General features: G+C 41.2%; 1 protein-coding gene across 3 annotated transcripts in view; it reads left to right on the plus strand.

Annotated features, from left to right (window-relative positions):
* The window catches only part of NXT2 (nuclear transport factor 2 like export factor 2), a 62,600-nt gene extending 50,557 nt beyond the window's left edge, over positions 1-12,043 (plus strand). For 2 of the 3 annotated variants that reach the window (XM_071757528.1, XM_071757529.1), the window contains exons 4-7: positions 4,546-5,031; positions 6,371-6,457; positions 7,397-7,541; positions 8,468-12,043. In XM_071757528.1, the coding sequence (XP_071613629.1) occupies positions 5,017-5,031; positions 6,371-6,457; positions 7,397-7,541; positions 8,468-8,646 (426 nt within the window). In that variant the 5' untranslated portion in view covers positions 4,546-5,016 and the 3' untranslated portion in view covers positions 8,647-12,043. Of the gene's footprint in view, positions 1-4,545; positions 5,032-5,446; positions 5,467-6,370; positions 6,458-7,396; positions 7,542-8,467 lie in introns of those variants that run through there. The other variant, XM_071757530.1, reaches the window with a different exon arrangement.
* Positions 12,044-14,833: the final 2,790 nt, after the last annotated feature.

The raw sequence follows: 14,833 nt of genomic DNA on the forward strand, positions 1-14,833 counted from the left end.
GGGGTGGATCATTTCTTTGGTCTCTATTCAGTAGGGTGGCTACTGAAACTGACAACAAGCTTGCCTTCTGCTGCCTCCTGGGCTTGCCCTTCAGTGTTGTGTGTAGCACTGCAGGGAGGTTTGGAACCTGCAGAGTTGAAGTGTGTTGTCATTTGAGTGATGTTAACATGTGTGCAGAATCTGTAAATTAAAAAGCAGAGCAGTTTGTAGGGTTCTCTCAACAGAGGATATTCAATTTGATAGATGACAGTGTTAATGATGTGGCCTTAAATGAGAATAAATCATAAACCCAGGAAAATTACAAAGGCATTAATCTAAATCCAGCAAACTATTTAGGACTATTCAATTTATCAAGGGTAATCAGGATCTTTAGACCTCATCTTAAGTCTGTTACTGAAGTAATTACAGAATTATCATGGTTTTCTGTGACATAATGCAAGGTTAGTTAGAAAAGTGGCCCAGCAGTATGTAGTCTGGCTTCATTTTTGCATGGATTCTAATGGAAATATACATAGTTGTCATGTGAGGTTTCTGTGGGAAAATGAGAACTCTTTTTCACCTTATTGTTGCCTGAATTCTGCTTTCATTCTGGGGTCATTATTTGCTCAATATCAAACTCATTCACCATAAAAATATTTACATTTTGTCAGTGATTTCTAAATTGGAATTGTTTCCTATCAGTTTTTAATTGATATTGATTGGTCAGCTGGTGCAAACAAATCCCAAATCTGATCTAACCCTGGTGGCTGAATGCATTTTTGAAAGCTCATGTGGTTTTACTTATCATTAGCTATGATATTTTCAGTAAATTTGACTGAATGTATAAAGCAGTCACTCCTAAGAATTATTTCCTGTCTTCATACACCTATGGAGACACATCATCCTATTTGCCATTTAATTGTGATTACAACTCTAATTTTAATTTAACTTCCAACTAATTTTAACAATTACCATTTGTGATGATAGAAACAAAAATACCCCAGTATTTCAGTTTGTCTCACAGCTGCAACAGCTGATCCCAGCTGCTTCAACAAAGCTACATTTTTTGCCTCTGATTTGGCCTGTAAGATCTAAACCAACTTGCAATTTCCTTTCCATATGGTAAGTGGGTGTAGTAGAGCTGCAGATCCTAAGAACCATCCTCAGGTGTTAAGGTATTTTAATGAATCATCTTGATGTAAACTGCTTGAACTCTGCCTGGGAGCTTGGTTGCTGCTGAGTCATTTTGGCATTTATGTTGCTTCTGGAAAATAAAGGGCTGGGGAGGATGGGTGTGTTGGCTTGATGTGTTGGAGACAAAGACTCTGTTAGAAACATCAAGGCTTTCAGAGGGAAAGGATGAGCTGCACGTGGTTATTTGAACTGAATTCAAATGTATATTTAGGGAAAAATTGGACAACATATGGTGTGGCTATAATTTGTTCAACACAAAGTGGAAGTTGTGCCTGATCATACAACTTCTAAGACATAAACATGCAAATTAAAGGCTTGCTCAAAGACAACTGGCAGAAAATCTTTAGTGTGTTTCAGATGGACTCCTTTGTTTCCTCTGCAAATTATACTTTCTAAGTAAAGAAAATGTATTTTCAGAAAGTCAGATTTAGGTTAGGCCTGTGGAAGTCTAATTGTGCCCAGTCCAATTAGACCTCAAAATTACTTCAAACTTGCATTATTAATCGAATATAATTTAATCAAATTCCAGATTTAGGAGCACATAACCAGGCAGATAACTTGTCACTGGTTTCTGGATTTGTTCTAACACCTTTTGTCCTGATATTTCACACCTTGACAGATCCTCCCTTTCATTCCCTGAAACACTTTATAAACCCTTTCATGAGGATCAAAGACACAAGGAGTTTGTTTAGCTTTTTACTACAGCCTTGTCTTCTTCTGGTGCACACTGATCATTTGTTGGCTTTACAGATTATCTGTCAAGATTTAATGCTTTTGATGTGTTTGAAAAATTATTCATAGTATTTCTGCCTTTAGTAAAATATTTCTCAGAACTATTTAATTACCTTACTTCCTTTTTTAATCTCACTGGCCAAACTTTATGCTTTGGGTTTTGTTTTTTTTTCTCCATTTGGAAACAGCTTCATTTTTTGGATGATGTCTCTGTATTTCTGATGCTCTGCACTCTTCTGTTATGAAGCATTCTAGTGGGAGTTGTCCCTGCCCATGCAGGGGGTTGGATCTTGATCATCCTTAAGGTCCCTTCCAATCCAACCCATTCTATGAGTCTGAATTGTTTCAGTCATCTGTAAACCATGTCTGCAAGTGGTGTGCATTTGTTCTGATTATCCCATATTTCTATTGTCTTTAAGCAGTTTCCATACCACCTGCAAAAATTTCACATTTCTTGCTGCTCGTATTTTTTTAATTAAATACTGGGTTGGTGGGTTTACTTTCTTTTTTTTTTTTAAATCTCTTTTTCCAAGAAGTTTAGCCCTCAGTATATTTTGGCCACTGTTGTGAGCCTCTGAGTGCCTCTTTCACAGCAGCATTTTAAACAAAGTCTTGCATACTGCTAAGGAAGATTTTTCATTCTTGTTGTTTTCCTCAGTTAGCTGATCCCAAGAAGATGTTAATACTCTAAGAATTTTACCAAAAATTTCCTGTCATCTTCAGAAGAATCTGAGAATTAATTTCAGCCGTGTTTTCAATTCACCTTCCATTTGACACATTACTTCACCAAAAGCAACTGATGCTAAGGAAAGCAGGAAACAGGCATAGAAAATCTCCAAATTACTTTCCTAATTTCCAGGGAGGAGTCTGCAGTGGATCCTGCTGGAGAAATGTTCTTCTGATTAACTCTTGCTGGAGAAACTATAATGGTCCCACCGTGTCAATTTCTGAATGAAAAACCAGTATATTCCGTAGAGAAAAATCCTGACCTGATAAAAAGGCAGCTTATGAACTAATTAGCTACTTCAGTTTCTCCTAATTCTGTTTTTATTCCCTATACACTACTGCTGTTGCTGGAGCAGCTGTTGAGAAAGGAAGAGTTTCAAATTTTGTTTCCTCACATCCCTAGATTTATGTGTTTGAAAGATAGAAAGAATTTGGCTCAATCTGCCAGCAACAAGGCTTGTGCTGAGCCAGTTACCCTCCTGGATTTCAGGTGTAGACATCAAGAAATGAAGAAGCAATGCTTTTACAGAGATTTATTTCTATTGTTCTGTCCAGATTGCTCAAGTCTTTATGACAATTCCTTCAAATATAATTCCTTCAGTCCCCTAGGATTTACAGTGGTCATCTCTTACAATTTATAGAATTTGTTCTTAAAAATTTATAGAACAAGAATGTGACACTACCTTTTTAAACTAATTGCCACTGATACAATAAAAAAAATATAAACATAATGGGCATATCAGATAAACATGATTATTTTTTACCAGTACACTGATACATCTCAGAATGGAGTAAAAATGTTTATATGTGATGAAAAGATTAGAATTGCAGTTTTCAGCTTGTGACCTTGAACAAATCCTACATAATTCCAGTGCTTGCTTTTTGATTTGGAAATCAGTGATTGCTCTTCTTTACATGAGAGAGGTTTTTCCTAGAACTTTGATTAATTTCACCCCAATAAAAAACATGGTGATGTCCTGACACTTGAGATCTGTAAGGGGAGGATGTTTGAACTTTTGTATGAAGCAACCTCCACGGAGCAGCTGGTAACCCAGCAGGATATGCTGTTTCACAGTGATACAGCTCCCACACAGCAGTGACAAATTAGAGCACAGGTGACACTGCTGGGTGTGATCCAGCACACCAAAGGGCACAGCCTCAGATGCCCTGACCCAAACTCACTCCTCTCCCAGCAGCCCAGTCACAGATGCACCTCTCCCTTCCCAGATTGTTTATCACCCCTCTCAGCTCCATCTTTAATAATTATTTGCAGACCACTTGGGTCCCATCAGGTCTGTTCCTGTTGTTCACTGCACAATGAAGATTTAACCAGCCAGCCTGACCACTCGGGTTGTCCCAAGAAAGCAGCACAAGTTTCCTTTCAGCTCTTGGCTGGCTCCCTGGCCACGGGGGCAGCGTGGAGCTGGGGACATTCTGCCTGGCAGCAGCTGGGGACCTCGGGAAGCCTCTGCCATCAGCAACAGCCACCACGGCCACACACAGGGCAAGTAGGAAAGCTCAGAAATATATAAAGTATATGTAAAATCAGGTGCACGGTGCTTATCATTGGTTTGTTTCTACATCCATGGTCTTGCAGTACCTATGACCACGTTCTGTGACAACAAGTGGCATTTGTGCTGTCAAGGGAGTACCCAATACGTGTGGGCTTCTGCTCTGCTCCTTATCGGGGCATGTGAGGCATCTTTATCCTCGTTTGCATGCACAGCTTAACATACGGATCACTTAAACACCACTGAACATTTTTAGACAAGCACGTAAGACTTCTTGAGCATTTTCACAACTCTGCAAGACGTCGAGTACCCACACTCACAGCTTTTATTCATTAAAATGTTGATTATTTCATAGCTGGAAGGCCCTGCCGAGGGGCTGTATGACGCCTTTCTTCTTCTCCAGACAGGGTCAGCGCCGCTTCACCCCACAACCCTTTCAACAAGCAGAAATCAATCACCGCCTTAATTACAACTGAGCAACATTCCCCTCCTGCTGTGCTCCAGGCTGCGCTTGAGCTTCTGTCAGAGCCCATCACAAGGACCCAAACCCCGTTCTAGAAGCTGGATGAGGAGACGCCGTCCTGCCCCTCCTGCGGGCCCTTCAGCTGCAGGGGCCCTCACCGCCCGGCCGCCCTCCTGCGCGTTCCGGACACGATAAACCAACACCTTTGGCTTCTCTTTCCTTATCCAAGCACCGATGATGGGTCTCAGGAGATAAACTCCACCGACTGACCCAGCCCGTTTTGCCGCCTCCCCCCTCTTCGGGTCCCGTTCCTCCTCCGGGGCCGGACGGCTTTAAGCGGGGGACGCGAGCGGCCGGAAGCGGCGGGTTGGAGCGCGGGCACATCCGGCGCCCGCCCGCCCTCGCCTCTCCATGGCCGCCGCGGTGGTGAGTGCGGGAGGGCGGCAGGAAGGGCCGGGAGGGCACGGCGGGGCTGGGAACGCGGCTCTGGGGCTCCGGGAAAAGCTGAAAGCGTTGGGAGGGTTTGGCCGGGGCGTCAGGAGGAGTTCCGGGCCCGGGGGCAGATGGGAGCGGGGAGGGAAGGTCCTCAGAGCAGGGGTGTGGGCATGGCGCCTGCCGGAGGGACCCTCAGTCCCGCGCTGCTCCCGGGCCAGGGCTGCTGCACCCAGGCCTTGGGCGGGTTTCTCCCCCACCGCCGCCCCACCTGCGGTTCCAGCGGCCGCAGCCTCTCTGTACAGAGGCCTAAGGGCAGGCGGTGGTTTGTGTGATGAACCGCCGTGTGTCACAGGCCATGGAGTTTGGCTGACTGGGAGCTGCCGTCGGAGCTGTCAGAAGGGTTTTTTTGTTGACTGGTTGGTCGGTGTAAGTATGGCTTTCCTGTTAAATACTGAGAGGAAAGATTCCCAAGTGAGGTGGCTGGATGTTGGAACAGGAGGTTGAAGAAACTGCAAAGCCTCCCTCTTCAGGGTTGTTAAAAACGCGCCTGGAGACAGGACCCTGGGCAGTCAGAGCTGACTTCGCAGTTGGATCAGGCTTTAAGGTTGTCTCTGCTTCGAGCAGGGATTTGGACCAGATGACCACCAGAAGTTTCTTCCAATGTAAATTGTTCTCAGTTTGAAAACACATTCCAAGCTGTGGTTTTAGAGACCTTGTCTGGAGTGTCAGAACCAACAAGGTTTATTTCCTATTTGGTTTATATTGATGGTTCCCTAACAGCTCATTCCAGACTCATGGTGTTTCTCTAACTCTCCCTTGCACCCTGTCTGTTCTGCAGCTGAAAGGCAGTGGGTTTGGCTTCTGGTCAGGAGGTGTCTGTGTTCCAGTGTGTGCTGGCTGAGAGGTAACAGCCCCTAAATGTGCCAGGCTGAGTTGCAGTCACTGTGACAGAGACCAGCACTCTGCCTCCCAGTGCCCAAGGGTTTATCTTGGCACTTTCTGTAATTCAGCATCTTTTAAGACTGCTTTGCCATATTTGCTTAGAATTGGCCCAGAAGTTGTCAGAGAAGATAGGAAGGCTCAGAGCAGGCTCAGTCCTTACAGAGGGAGAGCAAAGGATGTGATAATGTGAGAGTCACCTTACTGGGAGCTGGTACCTCCTGCAAGTATGAAAGGATTTGGGGATCTATTTCAACATTATTTGATATCATCTTTCCGTGTGTGAGGAGGGAAAAGACCAACAAAGCAACTTGCTGGAGAAATTATGTAGATTACTAGATTGCATAAAATTGCCTCACCTGAGTCATTTGGTATTATTTCTTCTCTCCAGGATTTCAAAACCTACGTGGACCAAGCTTGTAGAGCTGCAGATGAATTTGTTAACATTTATTATGAGACAATGGATAAAAGAAGAAGGGTATGTAGATATTTTGACGATAGTTAGAACTGTTTTAGTCACTTCTTGCTTGCTTTTCTAGCTGGCACTACATTGGAAAGCACCTGAAAGTTGGTCAGGTTGAGACTTCTGTTCCTCTCAGGCTGCCCTAGGGAAGATTCTGTGTTACTTTGCAGCATCTTTGTAAAAGAGGCCCTGCTAGAAAGTACCTTAGACTTCATGATAGCATTTCAGCCCCTGCCCAGCTCTGTTTTACAGGTACAGGATTTGGTCACTAGAGGCAGATGAAACTTGCTTTGTTTGTCTCTGAGGTCAGGATTTAGCTTATTTTTTTCCAAACCTCTTGGATGAGAAGTTGTCACTTCTGTTTTTGGGAGTCTTCAGGAGTTCCTGAGGATAAAGTGAGAACAGCTCTGAAAGTTTCCATGGACCACACTGATGTGGGATCATGTAACAGATGCTTGCACCAAAAGATAGATGTAGAGACTGCTCTTCAGCATTTTAGGTGCATTATAATTATAATTTAATAAATTCTAGATGATGTGAAATGACCAGCAGTTGCATGATGCTTCACAGTCACTGTGCACAGAAGTAGGTTACACAGAGATGCATCAGCAGCTGGAAGGAGAGTTAGGCAGTTACTCAACTGCTACAGCTTATGAAATATTTGTGAAGGTTGCTTCTGCAACCAGTTCAGTTCTGTGCCCAGCTTTGTTAAAGAAATCTCATCAGTATTTAAATTTGGAGGCACAGGAATCAGTGTCATGTGTAAAACAGAAGATGCTTCAGCTTTAATCCTTGGTCAGGAGGAGCTAATGTGTCAGGAGAGTGTGTTGTCTGTGGAAATAAGAGAAGGAATCAGTAGCTCTAACATAAGCATTCAAAGAATACTGCTTTGCATGTAGTCTGTTGCAGGTGTTTACACATTTTCCCCAAATCCCTGTTTTCATAATCACACAGGCTTTAACAAGACTTTATTTGGACAAAGCAACGTTAATTTGGAATGGTAATGCAGTGTCTGGGCAGGAAGAACTGAATAAATTTTTTGAAATGTTGCCATCTACTGAATTCCAGGTTAATGTGTTGGACTGCCAGCCCGTTCACGGTAAGGTTGTGTTACAGTTTACTTCTAGTCCTTTTATTACTGATGAGAGTGAACTGCAAGTGTAATAGTGCTTACAGTTTCTTTTGGAACAAGCTTAGAGAAAATACTGAGGGCTGAAATGTCAAGCTGTGCATTAATGAATCACAATTCAAGAGGTGCATCAACTCCACACTTTTTCTCATGTCTGGGGAAATATTTTGAGGGCATTTTTGTTAAGATCATATTGAGATGTGATGTATTTCCTGTACTGAAAAAGTCTGGCTTATCAGGTTTTGTTGTCCTTGACAATGTCTTAAGAGTCAAGAGACCTCTGCTGTAGCCTCTGATGCTGACCTGCAGTATAATGTGGAACAGTTCACTAAACTCTGTGTACTTTGATTTCTTTACATCTAGAATAGATGCTAAGCTCTTAAGATTTCTGATTAACAACTGCTAAAGAAAGGCTTACATAAAGGAAAAGTTAAGAAATCACTTCTAATGGATATTTTGGGGGGTATAAGTAAGGAAAAAGCCTGTGGTCAAGCACACTTTCTTTGCTCTGCTGTGGAAAAAAATATAATCTCTACTAGCGGGGAAAGGTTTTATGCATCTTGCTAAATATAAATAGAAATATCAACATAACCAGCTCTTTGTGTGTACCTCAAGTGACGAGCTTATTCTGAGCAAAACCTCAAGTGTTTGTTAACAGTGCTCTGCTATGAACAACCTGAAATGCAAATAGGAAAACCATTACAAAGTCGTGTTGGCGGGCAAGCACACCACTGTCTGTATAAGCTGTATTTTTCACCAATGTGTAACCAGTTGTTAGCCTGTAACTATTCCAACCAGAACCCAACGCAAAGGCCTTTGTACGTTTCCTACTTTCTTTTTTCACTTGTTAGTCTTTGTTTGAGTTGTTTTCTTTTATACTTTTTCTCCTTGTGGAGAGCAAGCTACTCAAGGCCAGACGACAGTCCTCGTGGTGACAAGTGGGACAGTAAAATTTGATGGCGACAAGCAGCGCTACTTCAATCAGAACTTCTTGCTGACAGCACAGGCCACACCCACCAACACAGTGTGGAAGATCGCCAGTGACTGTTTCCGCTTTCAGGACTGGGCCAGTTAGTGAGGCCGGGCCGCGGGCAGTGACCTCTCTCCTTCGGCAGGGTGAAGTTAGCTGTACGGACAGCAGTTCTCCACACGGGGGAAACACTCGCTCTTCGTGTTGCATTTGTCATTATGGAAGGTCTGCAGATGTTTTCAGGGTTGATACCGACGACCGTGGGTTTAGTAATAAACAGTTTTAATATGTGAGAGGTTACTTGTGTTAGTTGAACTTGAGAAAATGCTGAAGGGCAGTGAGGTGTGGTGGAATCATTCCTAAAATGCCTTATGTGCAGCTACGCTGCCACTTCCAGACTTCTTGTATGTAATGCTGAATGCTGAAACTGCTATTTGAACACAAAATCCTCTTAATGTAAAATTCTGACCAAACATGCAATTGCTTCAGCTTGAAAAGATCTTGATTTTTACAGTAGCATCTTCCCTCTTTTGAAGAAGGTGCTTGTGGTATGGATGGAATTCTCAAAGCTACCTACTCTGGCTTATCAGAGGCTGGAGAGGATTGGCAATGGTTTCTACTGTTTGTGAAAGTACCAAATGCAGCTCTTGAGTATGTTAATCTCTCAGATAATCCAGTGGGAAGCTAGTGTTAGCTTCTCTGATAGGAAAGGACTAAATAACCTCGTCAGTTTGCCTTTTGGCTTGAGCTTCTCAGACTTTGGTTGTAGGTTTTTTTTTTCACACTGATTGGTCTGTAGGGCATGCTGAATGATTCCAAGCTCCTGTGCCAACAGCTCCTGTCAGGTGCATGTGAAGGACTTCAAAATGATTCTTTATCTTTTGAAGTCTTACAGTGTAAGGAAATGGGTCAGGTACATCATTTATGTTTACTTTAACTGTCAATTCTGTTGCTATTAAGTTTGGACTATTTTTCCCATATTCAGTGTGCAAGTTCTGAATCCCTACTCTCTTTTCAGGAAATGTTAGTAGAGAAGTGGCACTAAAAGTGTGTATTACTGTGAAGCCTTCAATTTTTCTCTTCAGTACTGTTACTTCCAACAGGTGCTTTGATTATTTCCAACTTAGGGGAGCAGCTCTGAACACAAGTCCTTCCTCTCATGCAGATTTTTACTGTACTTTTAATTATTACCTTTAATTATCAATGGGAATTTTTTTGTGTGTCTTGCTTTAAATTTGCTATTTCAAGCTTTCAGCTGCTTTAAAATAGCTTTCAAGACTGCAGGTTAAGACTGTCCACCTTAACTTGGGAACATAAATCTGCTGATACTCAGATTTACTCTTGTTTCAAACCAGTGTGCTTCTATTTTAAGCATAAGTTAAAAAACAATTAAAATTTAGCTATATACATGAGTGCACTTGCTTGTAACTGTAAGTACATGAGGGGAACTTGTAACTGACCTTAAAATAAGTCACAGTGACAGCAGCAACCTGAATACAAAAGCAGCTACAACTACAGCTCACCTGGGTTTATGACTTAAATTGGTAAAACTGTGAAGATGAGCAATATTTAACTTGTGTAAAACATCCTAAACCATCTGTAGTTTGCAATGTGATCCCAGAAAGAATGGGATGGTTAGGTGAAATGTGTGGGTTTATTTTCCTTCTGAGGCAGTTGAGTCTTTACATCAGTAACTTAGAATTAGTAACCTGTCCTTACTCAGAAGCTGTTTATTTTCTGAACTCTTGTGTAACTATCTTTCATCTGGAAAAAAAAAAAAAAAAAAAAAAAAGACAAATTCATGTGTAACAATTCAAGAAGTCCATAGTTTTTGAAAACTGTAAATACTGTAAATACATTGTTATATCTGTATGAAGTGAAGAAAGGATCACTATTTAATTACTGTTTGTTCTTAACAGAATATGTGAGGTTCATATATATATTTGTATTTCTTCTACAAGTTGGAAAATTAAACTTAACCCTAAATTTGCTGGTTACTGATACAGAATTGTTGAACTGTAATACTGACATGCTGTGCTTTTCTGGTTTTTTTCATTTTGCTGTTGATTATAAGTAGTGTTACTTATCTGCTTTGTGTAAACAAAACATGGTTTTGACTTTTGAAATGTAGTGTTGGGTGCAACTGTAGCATCTGCTCACTAAACTTGGAAAGCAGTCACCAGAACACACACCTAAACCTGTACCTGATAAGCTTCTCCTGGGAATAAGTACTTACTGGATTCAAGTTTTAATTCACATAGTTTTTAAGGTTTTTCTAGTCTGGGAGAATTAAAATATATGGGGCAATGTTTATATCACACGTTGTTCTTCTCAAGCTGTTCAAATGTTGGCTGCTTTCAAGTTTGACTCTTACAATTAATATTTTTTAAAAAGCCATCACTACCTGGAACATGACCTGGGAAGCTTACTACCTAGACATAGCCACTGTAAACTCCAGGCAAGATGTGTAGCTGGAATTGGATTGGTATCCATACAGGTGTTCTTGGGAAGAAATTTATTAGAGATTCATTATGCATCGTTGCTTTCAGTGTAGGGTGAAGTGCCAATTATCTACTGCCTGTTTCTGTTGCCTTTGATGGGGATCACTTGGGGTATTCAGTACTACCATGGTTAGCTGTTGCTCTTTGTACCTGAAAATGCTGTTTTACAAAATGGTTTTATAGAACACACTATAATAATGTAACTATTAGATTAAATCAGTGCTTTACAATTGAGTAATGGCATAAATAAATTAAAAAAAATCTTCCATACTAGCTGGAGAAGTCAGGGATGCTGCAGCCCTGTGCTGCTTGTTACAACTTGTGTGCTGAAATTAGCAGAAGAGAACATGCAAATGCTTTTTATTGTGTTCAGTACAAAACAATGTGGCTGCTGGTTCACTGTTCCCCATTGCTGATTCTGTTGGAATATCTGAAATTCACAATGGGCATCTATAAAGTGAACATGTTTGTGCTCTAAACTGCAAACAGGAGTTAATAATACCATTTTTTTGTTGTCTGGTACCAAGTTACTCATGTACAACCTGGTCAGTGAAACAAAGCCAGCTGGAGAGCTAAGCACTTCCACATACTAAATTGTGGCTATTGAAGACTTGATAGATTTTCTCTTTTGTGTATATTCCCTGTATTGTCACTGGGTTTATATTGCTTTTTATTCTTTTGGCAAACTGCAGTTAAATTGACATAAAATAATTGTGCTGTTTCTTGAAATGGAGAAAGGTGATTTGTTCTGGTAGTTTTGATATGTATTTGCTTCCTTATCCTGACTGGAGAAAAGCACATTACAAAGAAATGTTTTATCAGTAAAGTAACTTTTCACGCTTGAATATATTTTGTAAGTTTTTTAAATTGTTCAAGACCTCTTGTAAGATTAATTTAAAAGAAACCAAACGAACCAAAAACCTACCTGATGTTCTAATTTTTTAATTATTATTAGAAGTTTTCATAGTTTGTTCTTGTGATATTAAAACTGCAAGAAATCATTTGTGGCTTCCCTATCTTTACTACTTGTGTTGTAGGTGTGAGTTACGTGTTCTGACTCCTGCAGCGTGGTGCTGGGGCACTGCAGAACAGGCTGGCTGTGAGCTCTTCCCAAGTGCCACAGTAAATAAAGAAAGTGTGTCTGAAATAATAACCCTCTAGCAAATGCCTCACCAAGAACACTGCCAAGCATTGAACACTGCTGGGCTGATTAAAGTAACAATCTCAGATTGACTTTTCCCTCCAAAATTTACTGAAGTTCAGACTGCTGTCCAACAGATACCTGGATGAAGTAAAAAAAAAAAACTTGTGTCAGATCTTTGGGTTGTAAATATTTTCACTGAGAACATCTTGTGCCCCTCCTTGCTTTCTTTGCTAAGAAGAAATGAAACACCCAAATAAGGAGCAGTTCATGTGGTAGCTCTGGTAATCAATCACTTTGTTTTTCTATTTAAAACATCAAATTACTAATGAACACCTTCCCAGTGTAGATAGCAGCTTTTAGTTGCTGGCAGTGAAAAGATGATGCTAATACAAGGTCAATGTTTGCTTGGAAACAGAAGTTACAGAAACATGTTCTAGAACAGATTATTGCCAAATACATTGTAAATTTCTTGGTGTGTTTGAAGGTGTAGATTTCAGTGAGGCTTTGCAAGAGCACTTTTTATAATTATCCTGGGCAAGCCTCTGACAGCTGGTGCAGTGTAAAGGTTTAGGAGTGCTGGGAAAAATAAACCATAGGGCCAAAAGGCATTTTTGCATGAATGTTGAAAGTGAATCCAGCAATTGCTCTTTCAAAATTCCCCCTGGCCTAAAGAATAGTGAAGTCTAAACAAGCTTGTCTGACCCTAGCTGAGAAGTAGGTCAGTGTTAGCTGAGCTTGTTCCTTCAGAAGGCTGGATTTAATAACATAAATAAATCTGTCCTTTGTGTCCAGTGACTGAATGGTCTGTAGAGACTAAGTGGCCATTTTACCCTGCATCAATCATACAGGTGCCTTGGAATAGATTATTAATGGGTAAAATGTTGAATTGCAGTGGCTGATGTTTGTCTTCTTCAAGTCAAATTAAGTTCAGTCCCCCTGGGTTTGCAGCATCATGGTTTTTTAAGGTTCCCAAACATTAGACAATGTGCTTGACTTATTAAAACAGAAAAATAATGTTACTGCTGGGCTCACTACTTATTTGTCAAGCACAAATAATGTGAAAATAATTCCTTTTGGGTGTTTAAGTGCTTTGGTGTGTGTATTCATGCCAACAGAGTAAGAATGAACTCAATATGAACTTGATTTTCACCTCCTGTCAGCTACAGCTCCTGGGTTCTGAGCCTTTCAAGCACATTTTCCTGCAGAACTCACCAGGTCCATGATGAATCCTTATGCTCATCTGGATGAAACAGTCCACAGGGGCATTGTGAGTTCTTACGTGTAACTGAGGTGATTTAAGGGGCTTGAATTCCTAATGCACTGAGGTTTTGCCATTCTGAAAGGCTTAATTTTGTTATATTTCTCCCAGTCCTGGGGCAGTGGTGCTTGGTAGGGCACTCTAACCTGGTTTCAGAGTTCCTGTTTCCAGCTGGAGTCTCTGGGCATTGCTTTCATTGGAGAGTCATCAAGAAGCTGAGAGCTTCATTCATGTGGCTGGCTCTGTTGTCAGAGGACCCTAACTCCTTTCTGTAACCATCCCACTGTACACTTTCCTCTTTAATTTGTGATTTAATAGGGTTTAAACCAATATGTGGACTCTAACAAAAGAATATTCTGTGTGTTTATGGGAAAAACAAACTGTAAAAGAACAGAACACTAAAAAATATTTCGTGTTACAGTTACAGGTTCTACATCATCTGGATGGTAATAACATAAATAAGCAGGGGTGTTATTATCCTAAAAGGAATTACAGTTTGTATAGTGGTCTTCCACTGGTTATTACCCCCCAGTGAGTCATCAGGTGTGAGACAGCTCGAGGGAATAAAAACAGCTTTTATTTTCTTAGAGATTTACTGCACCCAAAAATTACAGTGAGGTGTAAGCATAGGCAGTAACAAACTGGCACTATCTCCAGAACAACATAGATAATTCTGAGACTTGTGACTTCATGTGGGCAGGAAGGCAGATTAGATAAGTCTTTCTGTCCTAAATCTGGGAATATAATAGTTTACCTTTTTACTCCACACTTCCTTAAAGCCAGGAATACATATGCTTACTTTGAAGCCTGCATTCATGCAATCATAGAATGGTTTGGGTTGGAAGGGACCTTCAGAGTTCATGTAGTCCAACTCCCTGCAGTGAGCAGGGACATTTTCAATGCTTAGAGCCCCCTCCAGCCCGACCCTGAATGTTTCCAGGGCTGGAAGGCCACTGGGCTGGGCAGGCAGAACTTTCCTGGTGAAGTCATTCTGGCTGTCTCAAATCACCTCCCTATCCTCCATGTGCCTCAGCATAACTTCTGGAGGATCTGTTCCATATGTTCCCAGGTACATGGGTGAGGCTGACAGGTCAGTAGTTCCCAGAATCTTCCTTTTCACCCTTTTAAAAAACGGGTGCAATGCTGCCCTTTTCCCAGTCCTTGAACCTTGTTTTTCTGGCTGTCATACCTGTAGAATAAGATTCTACAAATCTTATTCTTTGTGTCCCTTGCCAAGTTCAGCTCCAGCTGTGTCTTGGCCTTCCTGTCCCCATCACTACACAACCAGGGCCCTGTACAGAATTCTGAATTACTCACTAGAGACACCATGACTATTAGAAATGTCTGAAGCAAATAAACACATCAGTGTAGCCAGTTGCATTGATCTAT

This window comes from Heliangelus exortis, chromosome 14, assembly GCF_036169615.1.
Source record: "Heliangelus exortis chromosome 14, bHelExo1.hap1, whole genome shotgun sequence".
Classification (NCBI taxonomy): Eukaryota; Metazoa; Chordata; class Aves; order Apodiformes; family Trochilidae; genus Heliangelus; species Heliangelus exortis.